This window comes from Adiantum capillus-veneris, chromosome 7 (assembly GCF_014529385.1).
Source record: "Adiantum capillus-veneris isolate H3 chromosome 7, ASM1452938v2, whole genome shotgun sequence".
Taxonomy (NCBI): Eukaryota; Viridiplantae; Streptophyta; class Polypodiopsida; order Polypodiales; family Pteridaceae; genus Adiantum; species Adiantum capillus-veneris.
In genome coordinates this window covers 105,628,369-105,643,761 of record NC_140937.1, presented here as the reverse complement: position 1 = coordinate 105,643,761, position 15,393 = coordinate 105,628,369, and the positions used below count along the sequence as shown (strand labels likewise).

At 40.8% G+C, this 15,393-nt stretch overlaps 1 protein-coding gene across 3 annotated transcripts; it reads left to right on the top strand.

Annotated features, from left to right (window-relative positions):
• The first annotated feature begins 2,205 nt into the window (after positions 1-2,205).
• LOC147454372 (importin subunit beta-1-like) lies at positions 2,206-6,587 on the top strand. Of its 3 annotated transcripts, XM_086516360.1 has the most exons (4): positions 2,206-2,468; positions 3,093-5,419; positions 5,520-5,628; positions 5,881-6,020. In XM_086516360.1, the coding sequence occupies exons 2-3, from the start codon at positions 3,094-3,096 to the stop codon at positions 5,618-5,620; spliced, it is 2,427 nt and encodes an 808-aa protein (XP_086372486.1). In that variant the 5' UTR covers positions 2,206-2,468; position 3,093; the 3' UTR covers positions 5,621-5,628; positions 5,881-6,020. The 3 variants fall into 3 exon arrangements, with proteins under 3 accessions (XP_086372486.1, XP_086372485.1, XP_086372484.1); XM_086516359.1 differs by having other exon boundaries at positions 2,207-2,468; positions 3,093-5,628; positions 5,881-6,023; XM_086516358.1 differs by lacking the exon at positions 5,520-5,628 and having other exon boundaries at positions 2,213-2,468; positions 3,093-5,519; positions 5,881-6,587.
• Positions 6,588-15,393: the final 8,806 nt, after the last annotated feature.

The window sequence follows — 15,393 nt, the reverse complement described above, 5'->3', positions numbered from 1 at the left end:
ATAAATTATTATTATTATTCTTTTTTTTTAATGCACAATCAAAGTTCTGATCGTAGTCTATGTTTACTTGTGCATTGAAACCCACTAATGCTCTCTGTGCTCAAGCCATATTGTGATTTAGGGAGCATTCAAGTTTATATTGCATACTATAAGTTCAAAGCCAGCAATATAGCACTGGTTTTAATGCTGTGAGATGGTGTAAGTTGCTCACTTTTGGAATATTTTGATCTTGGGAAACAATTGTAACGATCTCTGTAGAAAATGCAACGATGCATGTCTTGGTAAGCCTATGGGGAAGTAGGCTCAGTAAGCTCACTAAAATTCACATGCATGTTTGTGGCGTCTACCCTTTTCCAAGGTGTATTGTGTACGTGTTTGGGCAGTCAGACATCCTTGGACATTGAGGATGACGATGCGTTTTTAGGCTTTCAATTTAATTTTTCACTTTACTTCATTTTATTTGTACCCAGACATTGTATTAAATCCACAAGAATTGTCTCAGTTTCGTCTCATAGGTAATTTTTGGCCTTTTAAAGACGGTTCATATATTAACATTTCATTTCATTTCTCTCTCCCTCTCTTCACAACCCCCGGCCACCTTCCCCTCTTGTTATCTTTTGGTCATTGACATCAATAATGTTGTATTTTTGACAATTATAATATATATTTGTATAATAATGCAATAATTAAATATAAAAAAAGACATTAAACTAAAGTATATAGAGAAAGAATATATATATACTAATCAAGATGTGTATGTTCTATTTCCTTTTATTATGGCATGCTCCTAACACAGAATACTAATCACTGTTTTTGCCAAGTATTGTTTGCAGATTCTTATCTTCGCAACTGAGGACAGTTGCTTTCCAACAGAGAGGTATGTTATGGAATTGATATTCTACTATTCATTTGCAACTGACAGGTGGAAAAGGCTTGACCGATCTAGGCCTATGCGAGCAAATATGCATTTTGTACATTTTATTATTCAAGTGCTCTTTTATGAGCTTTGGCCATTTATGACCGGCCGGCCAGTTTGTACTCAATTCGACTATTCAAGCAATCTATAAATAAAATACGTGCAAGAGGGAAATGGTCACTCTTGCAGGGGGGGAGATTGCACCCAGTGCTCATGTCTATTCTTCCCTCCTCTCCTATCTTCTCTCTCTCTCTCTCTCTCTCTCTCTCTCTCTCGCAATGCCGGCGTAGCACTCCGCTCTAGGAGGTGCACTTGCACGGGCTTGCTTGCACTTTCTCGACCTCTGTCTCTCTCATGTCAGATTTACTATGGGGTTTACGCGTACACGATTGTGCAGGTATTTATTGTCTGTAGCGTGTTATTTTATGTATTTTGATTTATTGTCTGTAGAGTGTTATTTTATGTATTTTGCAGGGACGCCGCGCCTCCGTTCGTAGCACCCTCTCACTCCTATTGCTGAGTGTTTCAAGTTAGCTACACACACAAGTACTTCTCTTACTTGATGGATGCCACATTAATAGACATCACTATCTGAGACATATTCCACATGTAGCGAGCATTATTCCAACCTCGTGCCAAGTGATACTTCATTCGTAAGTACATCATCTCCCTTCTCTCTACTCATCTTCCAAATCTTCTGGTACTGAAGTGTTCAATGTTATCATGTTTACATGTAACTCTTACTTTCAAACAACAACCTGATACCATTATGAATAAATACTATATTTCGTCTTCGATAAGTTTTTCAGGAGAGAGTTATTCGAGACAACAACTTTAGTGAAACATATATCTAGGCAAAGTTAAAGTAGCTTGCCTTCTCCATCAAAAACTCCACGGATCCTCACAAGCAAACCATACTCAAGAAGAACATAACTTAGGGAAGATTAACAAATTTTGAATAGATTTCATCCACTCTGCATCTTGAGGTCTGACACAATCGAGTACATTATGAAAAATCACTATGAGAGTTCACGATTCACAATCACGGATTGCAAATACTTTTGTCTATTGAAGCATGCCTTAGAGATTGCTCGACATAGAGCATATAAACCAAATGATGCTCCCCCCCCCCCCCCCCCCCAACACACACACACACACACTCACACACACACATATCTCCCCTCTCAATGCCCCTTCCCGTGCGCTGCTGGTTAAACTTTTAAAAGTTTAACAAGATCTCACTTTCTAGAGTAAAGGGCTCGCAAGGCAAAATTAGAATCGTGTGGAGACAAGAGCAAAAGGGATTAGTACAAGCGATATAGGGACACTGACAGCGAAGATAGCGCGAGGAAGAGAGAGAACGGGAGAGGGTGCCTGTAATTTTAAATAAATAACTCCTGCATCGCCCCATCCCGATCGCGAGCTCACAACAAGATCTTTCCTGGCAAATTTGTTCTTTTGGCGTCGTGGGTTGATTTCTGTCAGGCGCGGAAAGCCGTGATCTTTTCTTCTCGCTTCAGAAATCAAGGGCAGGAGGACAAAGCTGTGCAAGGTATTCTTTACTCTTTCAGGCTCTTAAATTTCGTAATCCGAACGTTAAGTAGCTTCTGTATAATTGAATTGGATCTCTCTGATTCCGCAGAACCGCCACTGATTCATTCATATGCAGTGGATCATATCTGTGCAGGGTCTGTTCTGCTTTTGAAACGCTAAGATGACTGTCAGGAAAGGCTTTTGTACCCTGGGATATACCAGTTCATCTGTATTCTGCTGTATCTGTTAAATATGGGCGCGAGTAATGTGTTTGATCATCCATGGAGAAAATTTAGTCAATCACCTACATTTATAAGCGTGCTTTCCCATCAATCACTGTTTCTCTGGGGCCTATTATTGGCATAGGAGGAGCAGACGTAGTTGCTATATAGATCACTGGTCTTTTCTGACAATGCATGCATGTTACGGCCTTTGCTTGTACCTTGGTTATGGCCTTTACTTCTGAGGATTAGTACCTCAGCTACCTTTTGCACAAGTTTGGATTTATGTATTGGGGCTCCCTTTAGTACATGATGCCCTGCTTGTTTTTATGTGTACTGTTCAACATCTGGATGGCTGTGACTCTTTTTGGGTTTTCTACAAGTTTGTTTTGACTGAACTGGGTGCACTGTTGTCTTTGCAGCATGGCTTTCGAGGTGACCCAAATCCTCCTGAATGCCCAGTCGTCGGATGGGTCAGTTCGCAAATTGGCAGAGGACAACTTGAAGCAGTTTCAAGAGCAAAACTTTCCAGTCTTTCTACTATCTTTGGCCCATGAGCTTGCTAACAATGAAAAGCCTCCCGAAAGTCGCAGGCTTGCAGGATTAATTCTGAAGAATTCTCTTGATGCTAAGGAAGCTTCACGCAAAACAGAGCTTGTCCAAGCATGGATCTCTCTTGATAATACTTTAAAGTCCCAAATTAAAGGGGCTCTTTTAGTGACATTGTCATCACCTGTGAAGGATGCCAGCCATACATCTGCTCAAGTTATTGCAAAGGTGGCTGCCATCGAGCTCCCATTGAGAGAGTGGCCTGAGCTTGTCAGCTCTCTTTTAGCAAACATGGGGACTCCTCAAGCGCAGAAACCTGCTCAACTTAAGCAGGCAACTTTAGAGACCCTTGGCTATGTTTGCGAGGAGATACCATCTGAGGTACTTGCGCAGGAACAAGTAAATTCCATCCTTACTGCAGTTGTTCAAGGAATGAATACATCTGAGATCAACAATGATGTTCGACTTGCAGCGACACGTGCACTTTACAATGCACTTGATTTTGCTCAAAACAATTTTGATAATGATATGGAGAGGGACTACATCATGCGAGTAATTTGCGAAGCTACCCTCTCAGCTGATGTGAAGATTCGGCAAGCAGCCTTTGAATGCCTTGTCTCAATCTCCTCAACCTACTATTCCAAGCTTTCACCATATATGGGAGATTTGTTCACAATAACATCCAAAGCAGTGCGTGAGGACGAAGAGGGGGTTGCACTCCAGGCATTGGAGTTTTGGAGCTCTATATGTGATGAAGAAATTGAGGCCCAGGAGGAGTATGGCGCTGAATTCTCAGGGGATTCAGAGGTTCCATATTTCAAATTCATCAAGCAAGCTCTTCCTGCTCTTGTGCCAATGTTGTTGGAGACATTGACAAAGCAAGAGGAGGATCAAGATCAAGAAGAGGGTGCGTGGAATCTGGCCATGGCTGGAGGTACCTGTTTGGGCTTGGTAGCTCGCACTGTTGGAGATGATATTGTCCCACTTGTGATGCCCTATGTACAGGAAAATATTGCCAAACCAGACTGGAGGTTTAGGGAAGCTGCGACGTATGCGTTTGGATCAATCTTGGAGGGTCCTTCTCTTGAGCAGCTCACGCCTCTTGTTCAGGTTGCTTTTAATTTCATGCTTAATGCCATGAAAGATCAGAACACCCATGTTAAGGACACTACAGCATGGACATTACGCAGGATCTTTGAGTTCCTTCATGGCCCAAGTGTCGATACTCCAGTTGTAAATCAAAACAATCTGTCTCTTATTGTAGAGGTCTTGTCAGAGGGGATCAAGGATGCGCCCAATGTTGCTGAAAAGATCTGTGGAGCCATTTATTTTCTTGCTCAGGGCTATGAAGAGTCAGGGGGCCCAACTTCTCCCTTATCGCCTTACCTTCAAGGCATCATTCAAATGCTTCTCGCAGCTACAGATCGAGAGGATGCTGGTGAGTCCCGTTTGAGGACATCATCATACGAGACATTAAATGAGATTGTGCGGTGCTCAACAGAGGACACCGCTTCTGTTATTATGCAGCTTCTACCAGCTATCTTGCAGAAGCTTAGCAACACTTTGGACATGCCGATCTTTTCTTCAGATGACCGAGAGAAGCAAAATGAGCTGCAGGCTTCACTTTGTGGGGTGTTGCAGGTCATAATACAGAAACTCTCAGCTTTAGAGTTAACAAAGTTTGGTGTCCTTCAGTATGCCGACCAGATGATGGGGCTCTTTCTTCGGGTATTTTCATGTAGAAGTGCCACAGTACATGAAGAAGCCATGCTTGCAATAGGTGCCCTGGCTTATGCAACTGGGGTGGAGTTTGCAAAGTACATGCAAGATTTTTACAAATACTTAAATATGGGCCTGCAAAACTTTGAGGAATACCAGGTTTGTGCAGTCACGGTCGGTGTTGTTGGTGATATCTGTCGTGCTTTAGATGACAAAGTCTTACCTTATTGTGATGGCATCATGACTCAACTACTGAAAGACCTCTCTAGTAGCCACTTGCATCGATCTGTGAAGCCACCTATTTTCTCTTGTTTTGGAGACATTGCTCTGGCTATAGGAGAAAATTTTGAGAAATATCTAGTCTATGCCATGCCCATGTTGCAGGGGGCTGCTGAGCTCTCAGCTCAAAGTGCAAACGATGATGATGAGCTTATTGATTATTATAACCAACTTCGAAATGGGATTCTGGAAGCATACTCAGGTATAATGCAGGGATTCAAGAACACCAAATCAGAGCTGATGGTCCAGTATGCTGGCCATATTCTCCAGTTTATTGAGAGTATTTGTGATGATCCTCACAGGTATGTGCCTTTCTTTGGAAACACCGTTCATAGCAGAAATCGATGTGTCCAGATCGCAACTAATTTGTGGCATTGGTCAGCTGAGGGAGTGCATTTGGTAACATTCTGTGTAAGTTGTGCTGTAGGCTGTAATGTGTAGCTATGTATGTGTGGCTTCTTTTGTCAAATGAATCTTCGACTGTTTCATTTTCTTGAGGGACTATAGTGCTACTTTATACTTGCATGAAACCCATTTAGGAAGGGTTCGGATCTTTCATTTAAGTAGGCTGGAAGTTGCTTTGGCAAAGAGAGTGTGACTTATCCTGGATTTCCAAGTTATGTATCTTGACTGTTTATTTCTCTCCTTATGTATGTTCTACAGAGATGATGCTGTGACTAAGGCGGCAGTGGGTGTACTTGGCGACTTGGCTGATACATTGGGACCACATGCAGCTGTGTTGTTCCAAAACTCATCCTCTTATCAAAGTTTTCTACAGGAATGTCAGTCATCAGATGATCAACAGCTGAAAGAGACCGCAGATTGGGCCCTGGCAATCATCAGTCGTGTTCTCTCTCGGTAGCTTTTGGGTTGACTGTGGAAGCCTCCCATATTACCTTCCTTGTAAGATTGTTTGAATTGTTTGCATACGGGGTTTAATCCTCTCTGTCTCATTGTGGCTCATTGGAATATAGGTCCATGTGAGCAGTCCTATCCTATGCACTTAGCGTAGTCACTTATAGCATTGAAGCTATAGTGCTGCCGTGTCGGATCCAGTCATTTGGTCTTTGCATATTGGTCAAAACCTGGTTAGGGCTCTACCTGATACAGGCTGTCACTGATCTCTGGGCTATGCTGGAGAGGAGGGTCATGAGCTTACAACATGGTGTTGTGTCAGCTCTTGTTCAGAAGGCTCTGCATAGAGCCTTTTGGCTATTTTTGTCTAGTGTTCACCCTTGGCTCATTGTTGTCTAGGGTGAAGATTTCAATAAGAAACCAGATGATGTATGGAGTCGAGTGTTGTAACATATTGGCATTTTTGCGCTCCGTTTTAAGTGTGTACGACGATAATGAAGGAAATTGGTTGGTAACATGTTATTTCCAACACACTATGCAGTGAAGCTGTAGTTTTTTGGTTCAGAGAGACTCACTGTAGTAATGACCTTAAGGTGAAAAAATGATTGAATAAGTAGTGCAAAACAATTTTTTATATGATTAAAAGGCTGATCTTAGCACCGTGCCTCCCCCTTTGTTTTGGTTGTTGGTTACTTTCTTTCTGCTAAGGCTGTGTTACTTGTTGTGGGCGTGTGCGCGCGTGGGAGTGTGGTGAAGGTGTGTGTGTGTTTCTTTTGTGTTGTTTGTGTCTGTGGTATTGAATATGTGCGTTGTTGCTGGGCTCTTGTTAGTTCATGCATTTTGCTGCTCAGAAATTTGTGCATCTTGTTCACCTACCCCAACTCCACAGTTGCAGCTCGGTCGAGTTCCACAACTTTACTACCTGTGGGTTGGACCAGAAATTACTTGTGCAAATTGGATTGCGTTTCTGTGACACCTTTTGGAAAAGTTTGAGGTTGTATTCTGCAGGCTTTTGATAGCGGTGACGGATTGGTAGGATGATGTTTTGTTGCGCCTCTCTTTTGGAGTTCCATGTTGGCCATACTTTAGGGGGTGATCCTATCTTTCAGACACCATCCTGGCTCCTCTTTCCTTGGTGTTGGTGTGCTCTTTGTGAGTAGGTTACTCTTTCTGGAGTGCAGTATTGGCTTCTCTTCATCTTACCTTGCAGTCTTTGCCCTTGTTTGCTTCTGCTGTCTCCATTACCATGCGCTGGTTGTCTGTGAGGTATAGATGTTTTGCATTGGGGATTTTTTTTTGAGCATCTCTTCCTCCCATTTTGTAATTGCAGGGCATTTTTAATGCCTTTTCTTAGAGGGGTTGCCTTCAGCTTTATCAGTTAGTTTCGTCTTCCGGTCTATCCTTGTTGTATAGAGATGTTTCCCTATCGTCTTCTATGGCCTCGTCTTTTTGTAGTGGCCGTGTGATCAATCCAGCATGCTTTTGCTCCTACAAGGGGATGATCAAAGTTGAGGTGAGATTGGACTGTTTAATGGCACTACTAGTAGTTATAGATGATGGGAGTTAATTTTACCAGTGGTGGTCTCCGGAATCACACGTAGGTAGAGCTAGTTGGGCAGATGGTTTTTTGAAGTAGTATTGTTGGTTTTTCTAATTAAAGCGATTTTCTCCTGTAGTGTTGTCCTCGTTTTGATATGCAAATTTCTGCTCCTACATTATGATTTGATTAACATATTGTTTGCTCAAGGCCTGATGGTGTATAATATCCTTGCGTTTGTGTGCGTATCCTTTTGCTCGTGTGGGAAGGGAAGAGAAAATCTTGCATATCTTGTCCTGTTTGGATTCAGGTTCGAACATGTAAAAGTATTGACATTGTCCAACTATGTCCTAAAAGGAGAGCCCCATCTATGTCGATTTATAATATCCGTCTCGTGAGTCTTGGAAGCAGAGTTGTTTGGTGTCAATTTGTTAGAAGTCTACTCATTGGTAGGGACATAATATTAATAAGGTAGATGGAAGTTTGGAGCAAATAGAGACCAACGGGGGACATGTAGGGCTAATGATTTTGGAAGAGCATGGTGGTATCTAAATCGGTGGGTGTAGACGCATTAGTGAAGGTATCTAGCCATGAAGAGCATCCAGAGCACTAGAGGATGGTGTTTTTCAAGAAAAAGAGAAGGCTTGTGTTGTGTAGTAGGTACGTACACCATCAAAATTCAAGGTGAGTTTCCATGGGATGCCTTATTTTGGTGAGCACTGAGCGTTAGCATGCATTTTAATTTTAAGTGAGCTTCCTTCTATCTCCTCTTTCATCGCACTTCCACTCCTCTCTATTGTCTCTCACTGTACATGCAAAGCTACTTCACCAATGTAGAAGCGAAAAGGTCAATGGAAAATTGCAATGTGTGAGAAAGAGGCGTATGCCTAAGAACTCGTGATTCATGTGTGCATGAGAGAGAGAGAGAGAGAGAGAGAGAGAGAGAGAGAGATTTTATTATCGTCGTTGGAGGTCAAATATGACCTATGGGACCAAAGTTACATGTGATGTAGTATGTGTGTGTGGTTGATGAGTGCTTCTCGATGCTCCAAAATTATGGTGATGAGAGTCGTAATGGAGAGCCAACATTGTGGTTGGGAGAGAAAAGTGTGTAAGTCTAAGTCATGGATGAAAATGTGAGAGAAGCAAGTTCGGATGTGACCAAAAGCTGAGGACTCTAGTAGTGTGCGGTACGCAGATTCTTGACCTTGCAGTGAGCATAACGTGCACATTCGATTTGACTCTTTTCCATCGCCCTGACGCCTTGTCTCGCATCGAAGGGAGTGGGAGCTAAGCCAAATGGTTGCGATGGTGTATGGTTGACAAGGGGATAGGCTCAAGTATGTAAGGGTGAGTACGGTTCCCTTTGTCAGTGAAGAACATGGTTTTGTAGTTGGGGGCAATATGAGTGGTGTAATGTATGAAGCGCGACCCACCGGATTTCTCCCAAACCGTAATACATTGGCGTTGTAGAAAAGCTTTATTCACTTGGGAGTCTATTGAGGCATCATGTAGCAAGTGTAATGCATCCCATCTTCCAAACCACTTCTTTGTATCTTGCATCCATGCTATACTCATGATCTTGCTTTTATGCGGCTTTTGAACTTTTTTGCTTGCTTCCCATGCAATTGTAGGAAGTCAATGTGGGGGGTTTCGACGCATCTTTATCATGTACTCCACAATCCTTTCCATGCCTATAACCTGAAGGTTTTCTCATCTTGCATAAATACTAGTTCAAGAAGTTTGTTGAATCTATACCTTAATCTCCTCGGGATAATCATATCCTTGTTCGTAAGTGTGACCCTGTGAGAGTAGTCTGCACATATGTATGCATCTTGAAAGAGCTCAATTAAAAAGTCTTCAGCAGCTTCTTGCATACATGCCAAGGCACCTATTGCCCATCTCATATTAAACTCTTTAGTAGCTTCTTGCATACATGCCAAGGCACCTCTTGCCCATCTCATTTCAAACTGCTTTGCTATTTGCCTACAGACCCTTTGGAAAGGAAGCCTTGGAATTGCAATTGTCAGAGCCTTTTGTGCTCTCCATATCTTCCTTGTTGCTTGAAGGATGCATCTCCCTTATCTCCTTGTGAGTTCTCACCTTTTTCTACCTTTGAGCTCTCACCTTTATCCCCCTTTGAGCTCTCGGTTTGAAATTAGCTGGTGTTCCCTTGACATCTCCTGATTGGACATTTTCTCTAAGAACCTTTCTTGCAGTTTGTTTAGTCCTTTCCATATCTATAGATTAGACCTAAAAGGAGAAAAAATTATGGACATAGAGTCACTTTAGTTTTTCTTCAACAAACTATCTTAGACCTTTTCATTAACTTCCAAAGGGAAATATTCTATTGAGACTACACCAAAAATAAGATTTGTGTTTTCTCTATGCAAAAATAGTGTAGCCGGACATACATCCGGCTACACTATTTTCACATTGAGAGGACACATTCAAGTAAAGTTATAAAAGTATCTCTAATGAATATATAAAGACATAAAGACACATTGGTTTTCCTTGACACAGTATGTTAGACCTCTTTATTAAGTTCAAAAGTCCACAATCCAAAAGATAAAATTGTGTCCCCTCTATGCGAAAATTGTGTAGCTAGACCAATGTCCGACTACTCTATTTTCGCATAGAAAGGACACTACCATAAAATGTAAAAAAAAAACTCTTGTCGTCTCTACACGATAATAGTGTAGTCGGGACATTGGTCCGGCTACTCTATTTTTGCCTAGAGAGGGCACTACCAAAAGATGTTCTAAAAAAAGCACTTCTGTCGTCCTTATGCAAAAATAGTGTAATCGGACATGTGTTTGGCTACTCTATTTTTGCATAGAGAGGACGCTACTAGAAAATGTCAAAAAAAAAAAACTCTTGTCATCTCTAGGCGATAATTGTGTAGTCAGACATTGGTCCGGTTACTCTATTTTTGCATAGAGAGAACACTACTGATAAATGTAAAAAAAAAACACTTGTGTCGTCTCTACACAAAATTAGTGTAGTGAGATATACTTTCGGCTACACTATTTTCGCATAAGGACGAAACATCTTAAAAAGAAATATCAAAATACCTCTTATGTCATCCCTATGCGAAACCAATGTATTCGTACATGTGTCTGACTACACTGTTTTTGCATAGCGACGACACGGTGTGAGTTTGTCAACATTTCTTCAAAATGATTATATATTACAACGGATTACCTTATAGTGAGAATCCAACTATTTGAATTGAAGAATCAAGGAGAAATATGAAGAAGACGTGAAGGTTCGCAAATATGTGAAGCGAGAGAAGAAAACCCAATGTAAGTCGACCTTGAATCGACTTTGTGGATCAATGTGGAGTCTGCAATGAAGCTAATAGAAAAATATTTATAAAAAACTTGTGCAAGCGCCTTTATATATAGGAGTGCACAAGTACCAAGGTAAAATTCGAACTTACACGATTTATGATGCATGGATTTGATCGTTATGAATGAATTTGATCGTTGGACACGTATCCCAAAATGCATGATTGGCATGATGACATTCTATTTATAGCTCTATAATGGGCTATTTATAAGATTTTAAGATCAATCCGCCATATTTTGTGAAATTCTTTTGTACACATTTCAAAGCTAAAGAGCTCAAAATGTTCCTAAGAAAACATAAAGGCAACAATTTTAATTTGGAATTTTTTGGTAACGTTTTGTTCTTTGTGTTTATGTCGTCTCTATGAAAAAATAGACCATTTGGACAATCGTCCGAGTGTTGTATTTTTGCATAGCGAAGACACAAAGTCATGTTGTCACTCGTATGCAAAAATAGAGCACCTGGACGGACGTCCGAGTGCTCTATTTTTGCATAGCAAAGACACAAAGTCATGTTGTCACTTGTATGCAAAAATAGAGCACCCAGATGAGCATTTGAGTGCTCTATTTTGCATAGCAAAGACACAAATTCATGCTGTCACCCTTATGCGAAAATAGAGCACCCAAACGGCCATTCGAGTTCTCTGTTTTTGCATAGTGAAGACACAATGTTAGAAATAAGAAGTATTATTTTTTAAAGAATGTGTTGTTGCTCGTATGCAAAAATAGAGCACCCAAAAGGCCGTTCGAGTGCTCTATTTTTGCAAAGACATAATGTTACAAGTAAGAAGTATATATTTTTGAAGATGTGGTGTCGTCCGTATGCAAAAATAGAACACCTGGATAGCCTTTCGTGTGCCTTATTTGTGCATAGGGATGACATATAACAATGATTGTTTAAGGATGGGTATGACCAATAATTTTCCAAGTGTAAGACATTTTAAAGTTTTTTTTTTTGTTTCTTGTGCAAGAAAGGCTACTAGAAAGAGTTTGGAGGGTCTTGATATTGAAGAGGTTGAGGAGACATGCGATGACACATTAATAGAGCTACTATACCAAGTCAAGCAATTGTCTAAGTTTTCCTATGTGAAAGAAATTATTAATACTCCTTTTGATCTCGAGAGTTTTTTTTGGGAAGGGTTCAAAAAATGAAATTCTTGACTATCAAAAGGTTTTTACTGACCTTATCAGGGAGCACAAACTTGACAACTTTGTACACTTTAATGATATTTTTAATGCAAGCAATTTAACACCAAGCACAAGCTTCAAGAAGTTGGCTTTACTCCAAGATGATTGGAAGAAGGTCCATAACCCCTGTTCACAGTGGCATGGAAGGCATGGTTGCAAGCTTGTGATTGAACATATAGCATTATTTCTCTTTTTGACTCTTATTCTAGTAGAGGAAGGAGAGCCCAAATCTCTGCAAAATATAGTAGCTGTGAATGGCCAAGATGTGGAGGAAACACCTGAAGATTTTAGAGAGGAAATGGAGAGGCTTGAAAGCAAAGAGATCTTGGATGTTGCAGAGTTTAAGGCAAGGAACATCAACAAAGTGGAGGAGCCAATCCATATTTCACATGAAGAGCTTGATCCCTTATTGTGTACAACAACCATGCCCACCTACAAGATAAACAACAAGGAGCGGTTGCTGCTATAGGATATACAAAACCTCTTTGATCTAAGAGAGGACTGCTTCCTTGCTATTTTGGTAGAGTGGGTAGAGCATGATAAAGGCTTTGTGGACTACAATACACCATGCCCATTATCATTACTTAATAGAAAATCTGAGAAGTTTATTGATTAGTCCCATACTGGAGAGCATGTGCTAAGTGTTGTTCAAAGCTATGAAGAGCAAGCACATCATTTCCGCCATTGAAATTTCAGTGAAACATCATTTCTATTAACTGATTTGACGTGGTTTTTTTGCACAAGTTGATATTGTAGATCCTAACAAGTTTCTAGGGAGAGGGAAGGGCTCCAGACCTTTGGATTTGAAGAGAGATCAAAGTTTGAGTCATTACATTGGGAAGCTCAACAAGGAAACAATAGCTATCTACCACAGGAAACTTTCCCAATCACCCGCTCTCCCCATACTTGCACTAGTGGTTCTGTCAAGGGTGATAGGTTCACATCCAATAAGAGTTTGAGTTGAAAAAATCATACTTCTTGAGAAGCAAGAAGCCATTAGAGTTTTTGGACTTGCTCCAGGATTTATGGGCTCAAGAACTGCATACTTTGGCATTATGGCTGGTTATATCCTTGCCACTTCTAGTGACTTGAAGTAGGGTTATAAGAAGCATAAGTACTTGAAGTGGAGGGGAAAAAATGAAAAGCCTAATGTTGGCTCAAGCAACCATAATCATTTATATTCTCCATTTTCTGCCTTGCCTCTCTCTAGTGGAAAGTCATTATAAAAACCTTTTACTTGCAAATGATCTAATGTATACATCCTTCCTTGTTTGGATACTCCTTTGTATAGTTGTAGCAATATCAGAACTGCCTAATTTTTTTTTAGTCTCTTGTGATCTTGTTCAGTGTCACACTTGTCTGTAAAACCACTTCAATCAAGCTATTAGCTTTTTGAGCTCCTCCACCATGTAGTGTGTTTGAAAAACTTCGTTCTTTCGTGATAGTGTCTCCATACCTTGAGTACAAAAAATTGACAAGCTTCCAAATTTCTTTACAAACCAAGGAGTGTGATTGTAGATAATGTACTACACAATAAAAAAGATAAATTCTTTAGAAACTTACGAAAGTATTGAAGCAAATTAGCAGAGTCAAAATTCATAATTATTACCATGTAGTATGTGAAGTGCTTTGAGCTCTAAGCACTTGTCATAGCTTTCATGAATCTGTTGAACTCTTTCTTAAAGTTGGAGAGGTCATTCTTGCCCCACTGACTTTTATCACAACAAGAAAAGACTGCATCCAAGGCGTCCCACACTTTTTCTTTCTCATTTCTTGCTCTGCTTGTGCAAATCTTTCCATTGGTTGTACTAGACTTTAGATGGACCCCTACCCAACTTTCCATAAAATCCCAAGAAAGTTTTGGCCTTCATCCCACCAATAGAAGCTTTCCTAGGGACATTATTTCAAGAGAAAATGACCTTTTGGGGTCTGACTAAATCACAACATCCCCCCCATGAAGTTCAATATCAGGCAATACCCTCTCAATAATTTTTATTGGAGTTTCTCAGGCTGATAGAGGTTGTAGTTTCCACAAACTCTATATAGAGGTGCGCAATCTTCTCAATGATTCTACAAAGTGCATGCAGTGTGTAGAGGTGGACATTTGAAAGGAGAATATCTAAAATAGCTTGAAAGTTTGGATCTTTAGAGTGTCTATCAGGGGCTTTGTTCAAGTTAGCAGGATTCAACTCCTTCGATGCACCCATGCGGTACATATAGGGGCTTTTGGCATTGGCACCCCTTGACACATTGTAAATACACTTTTATTTTTTTTAGGTGCTCCCCCCCCCCCCCCCCCCCCCCCCCCCCCCCCCCCCCCCCCTCATGTGCCATTCCACCTATACCCTATAAAGCTCTCAACATCTAGCTCCTCCCGAGCCTGTTGAGCTTCGATTATAGCAGGGATACTAGTGTGGTGGAATACCCAATTCAACACATTGAAATCTTCACTATCAACCTCAAAAGATCCCAACCACCAAATGTTTTTCTCTGACTGCACACTAAAATTTTTAGGGTTTTTTCCCCTCTGTGATATGAAGAGCTCTATTCATGAGGGTTATTGATACTCTATCAAGCTTCCTACCCTTCACAATTTCACTCTCATCTAATTTGATGACAAAACTGGCTTGCCCATTCACCTCAATATGTTAAGGATTATAGAATATTATCATGGCCCTTTGCAAAGTTCTCAAGTCAAAGAACAAATTGTTGAAAGAGTTAAACTTGAGGTCTTTCTTCTTACCAGGATATATGTCATTGATGTGAAAAAGGATCTCCAAGCATCTCCATGACCTTGGAATTAATTGTGGGCCTGGCCTGTTGAACATCTGATGGATTTGGAAGCAAGGACCCTTTCACTCTTGACTTCTTCAGGTTTCTGTAGATGAGCTTGAATAGCTTTTAATAACCTGCCCTACAGATTCCAACTTTGTTAAGTGCCTTGATCTTTATCTTTGTCCAAATCCCGGGGAATTCACCATGGAAAACTTACTGCACCGTGGTGCAGGGGAGGGGGGTTTTTTACAAGTTACATAAGCGTATAAGTTAGGGGCAGGCTATCAATAATTTAACTCCCAAGCTTGACAATAAGGGAGGGGGTATCATATTTGGTTGGTTGGGGGGGGGAAGTGAGAAAAGGGAAAAAATAAGAGGAATGTTCTATGTTTCAAAATCATGGCTTCCCAAAAGGCTTGCCCTCGAACTTGTGAGTGATACAAAGATACATGCAAGAACTAACATTGCTTT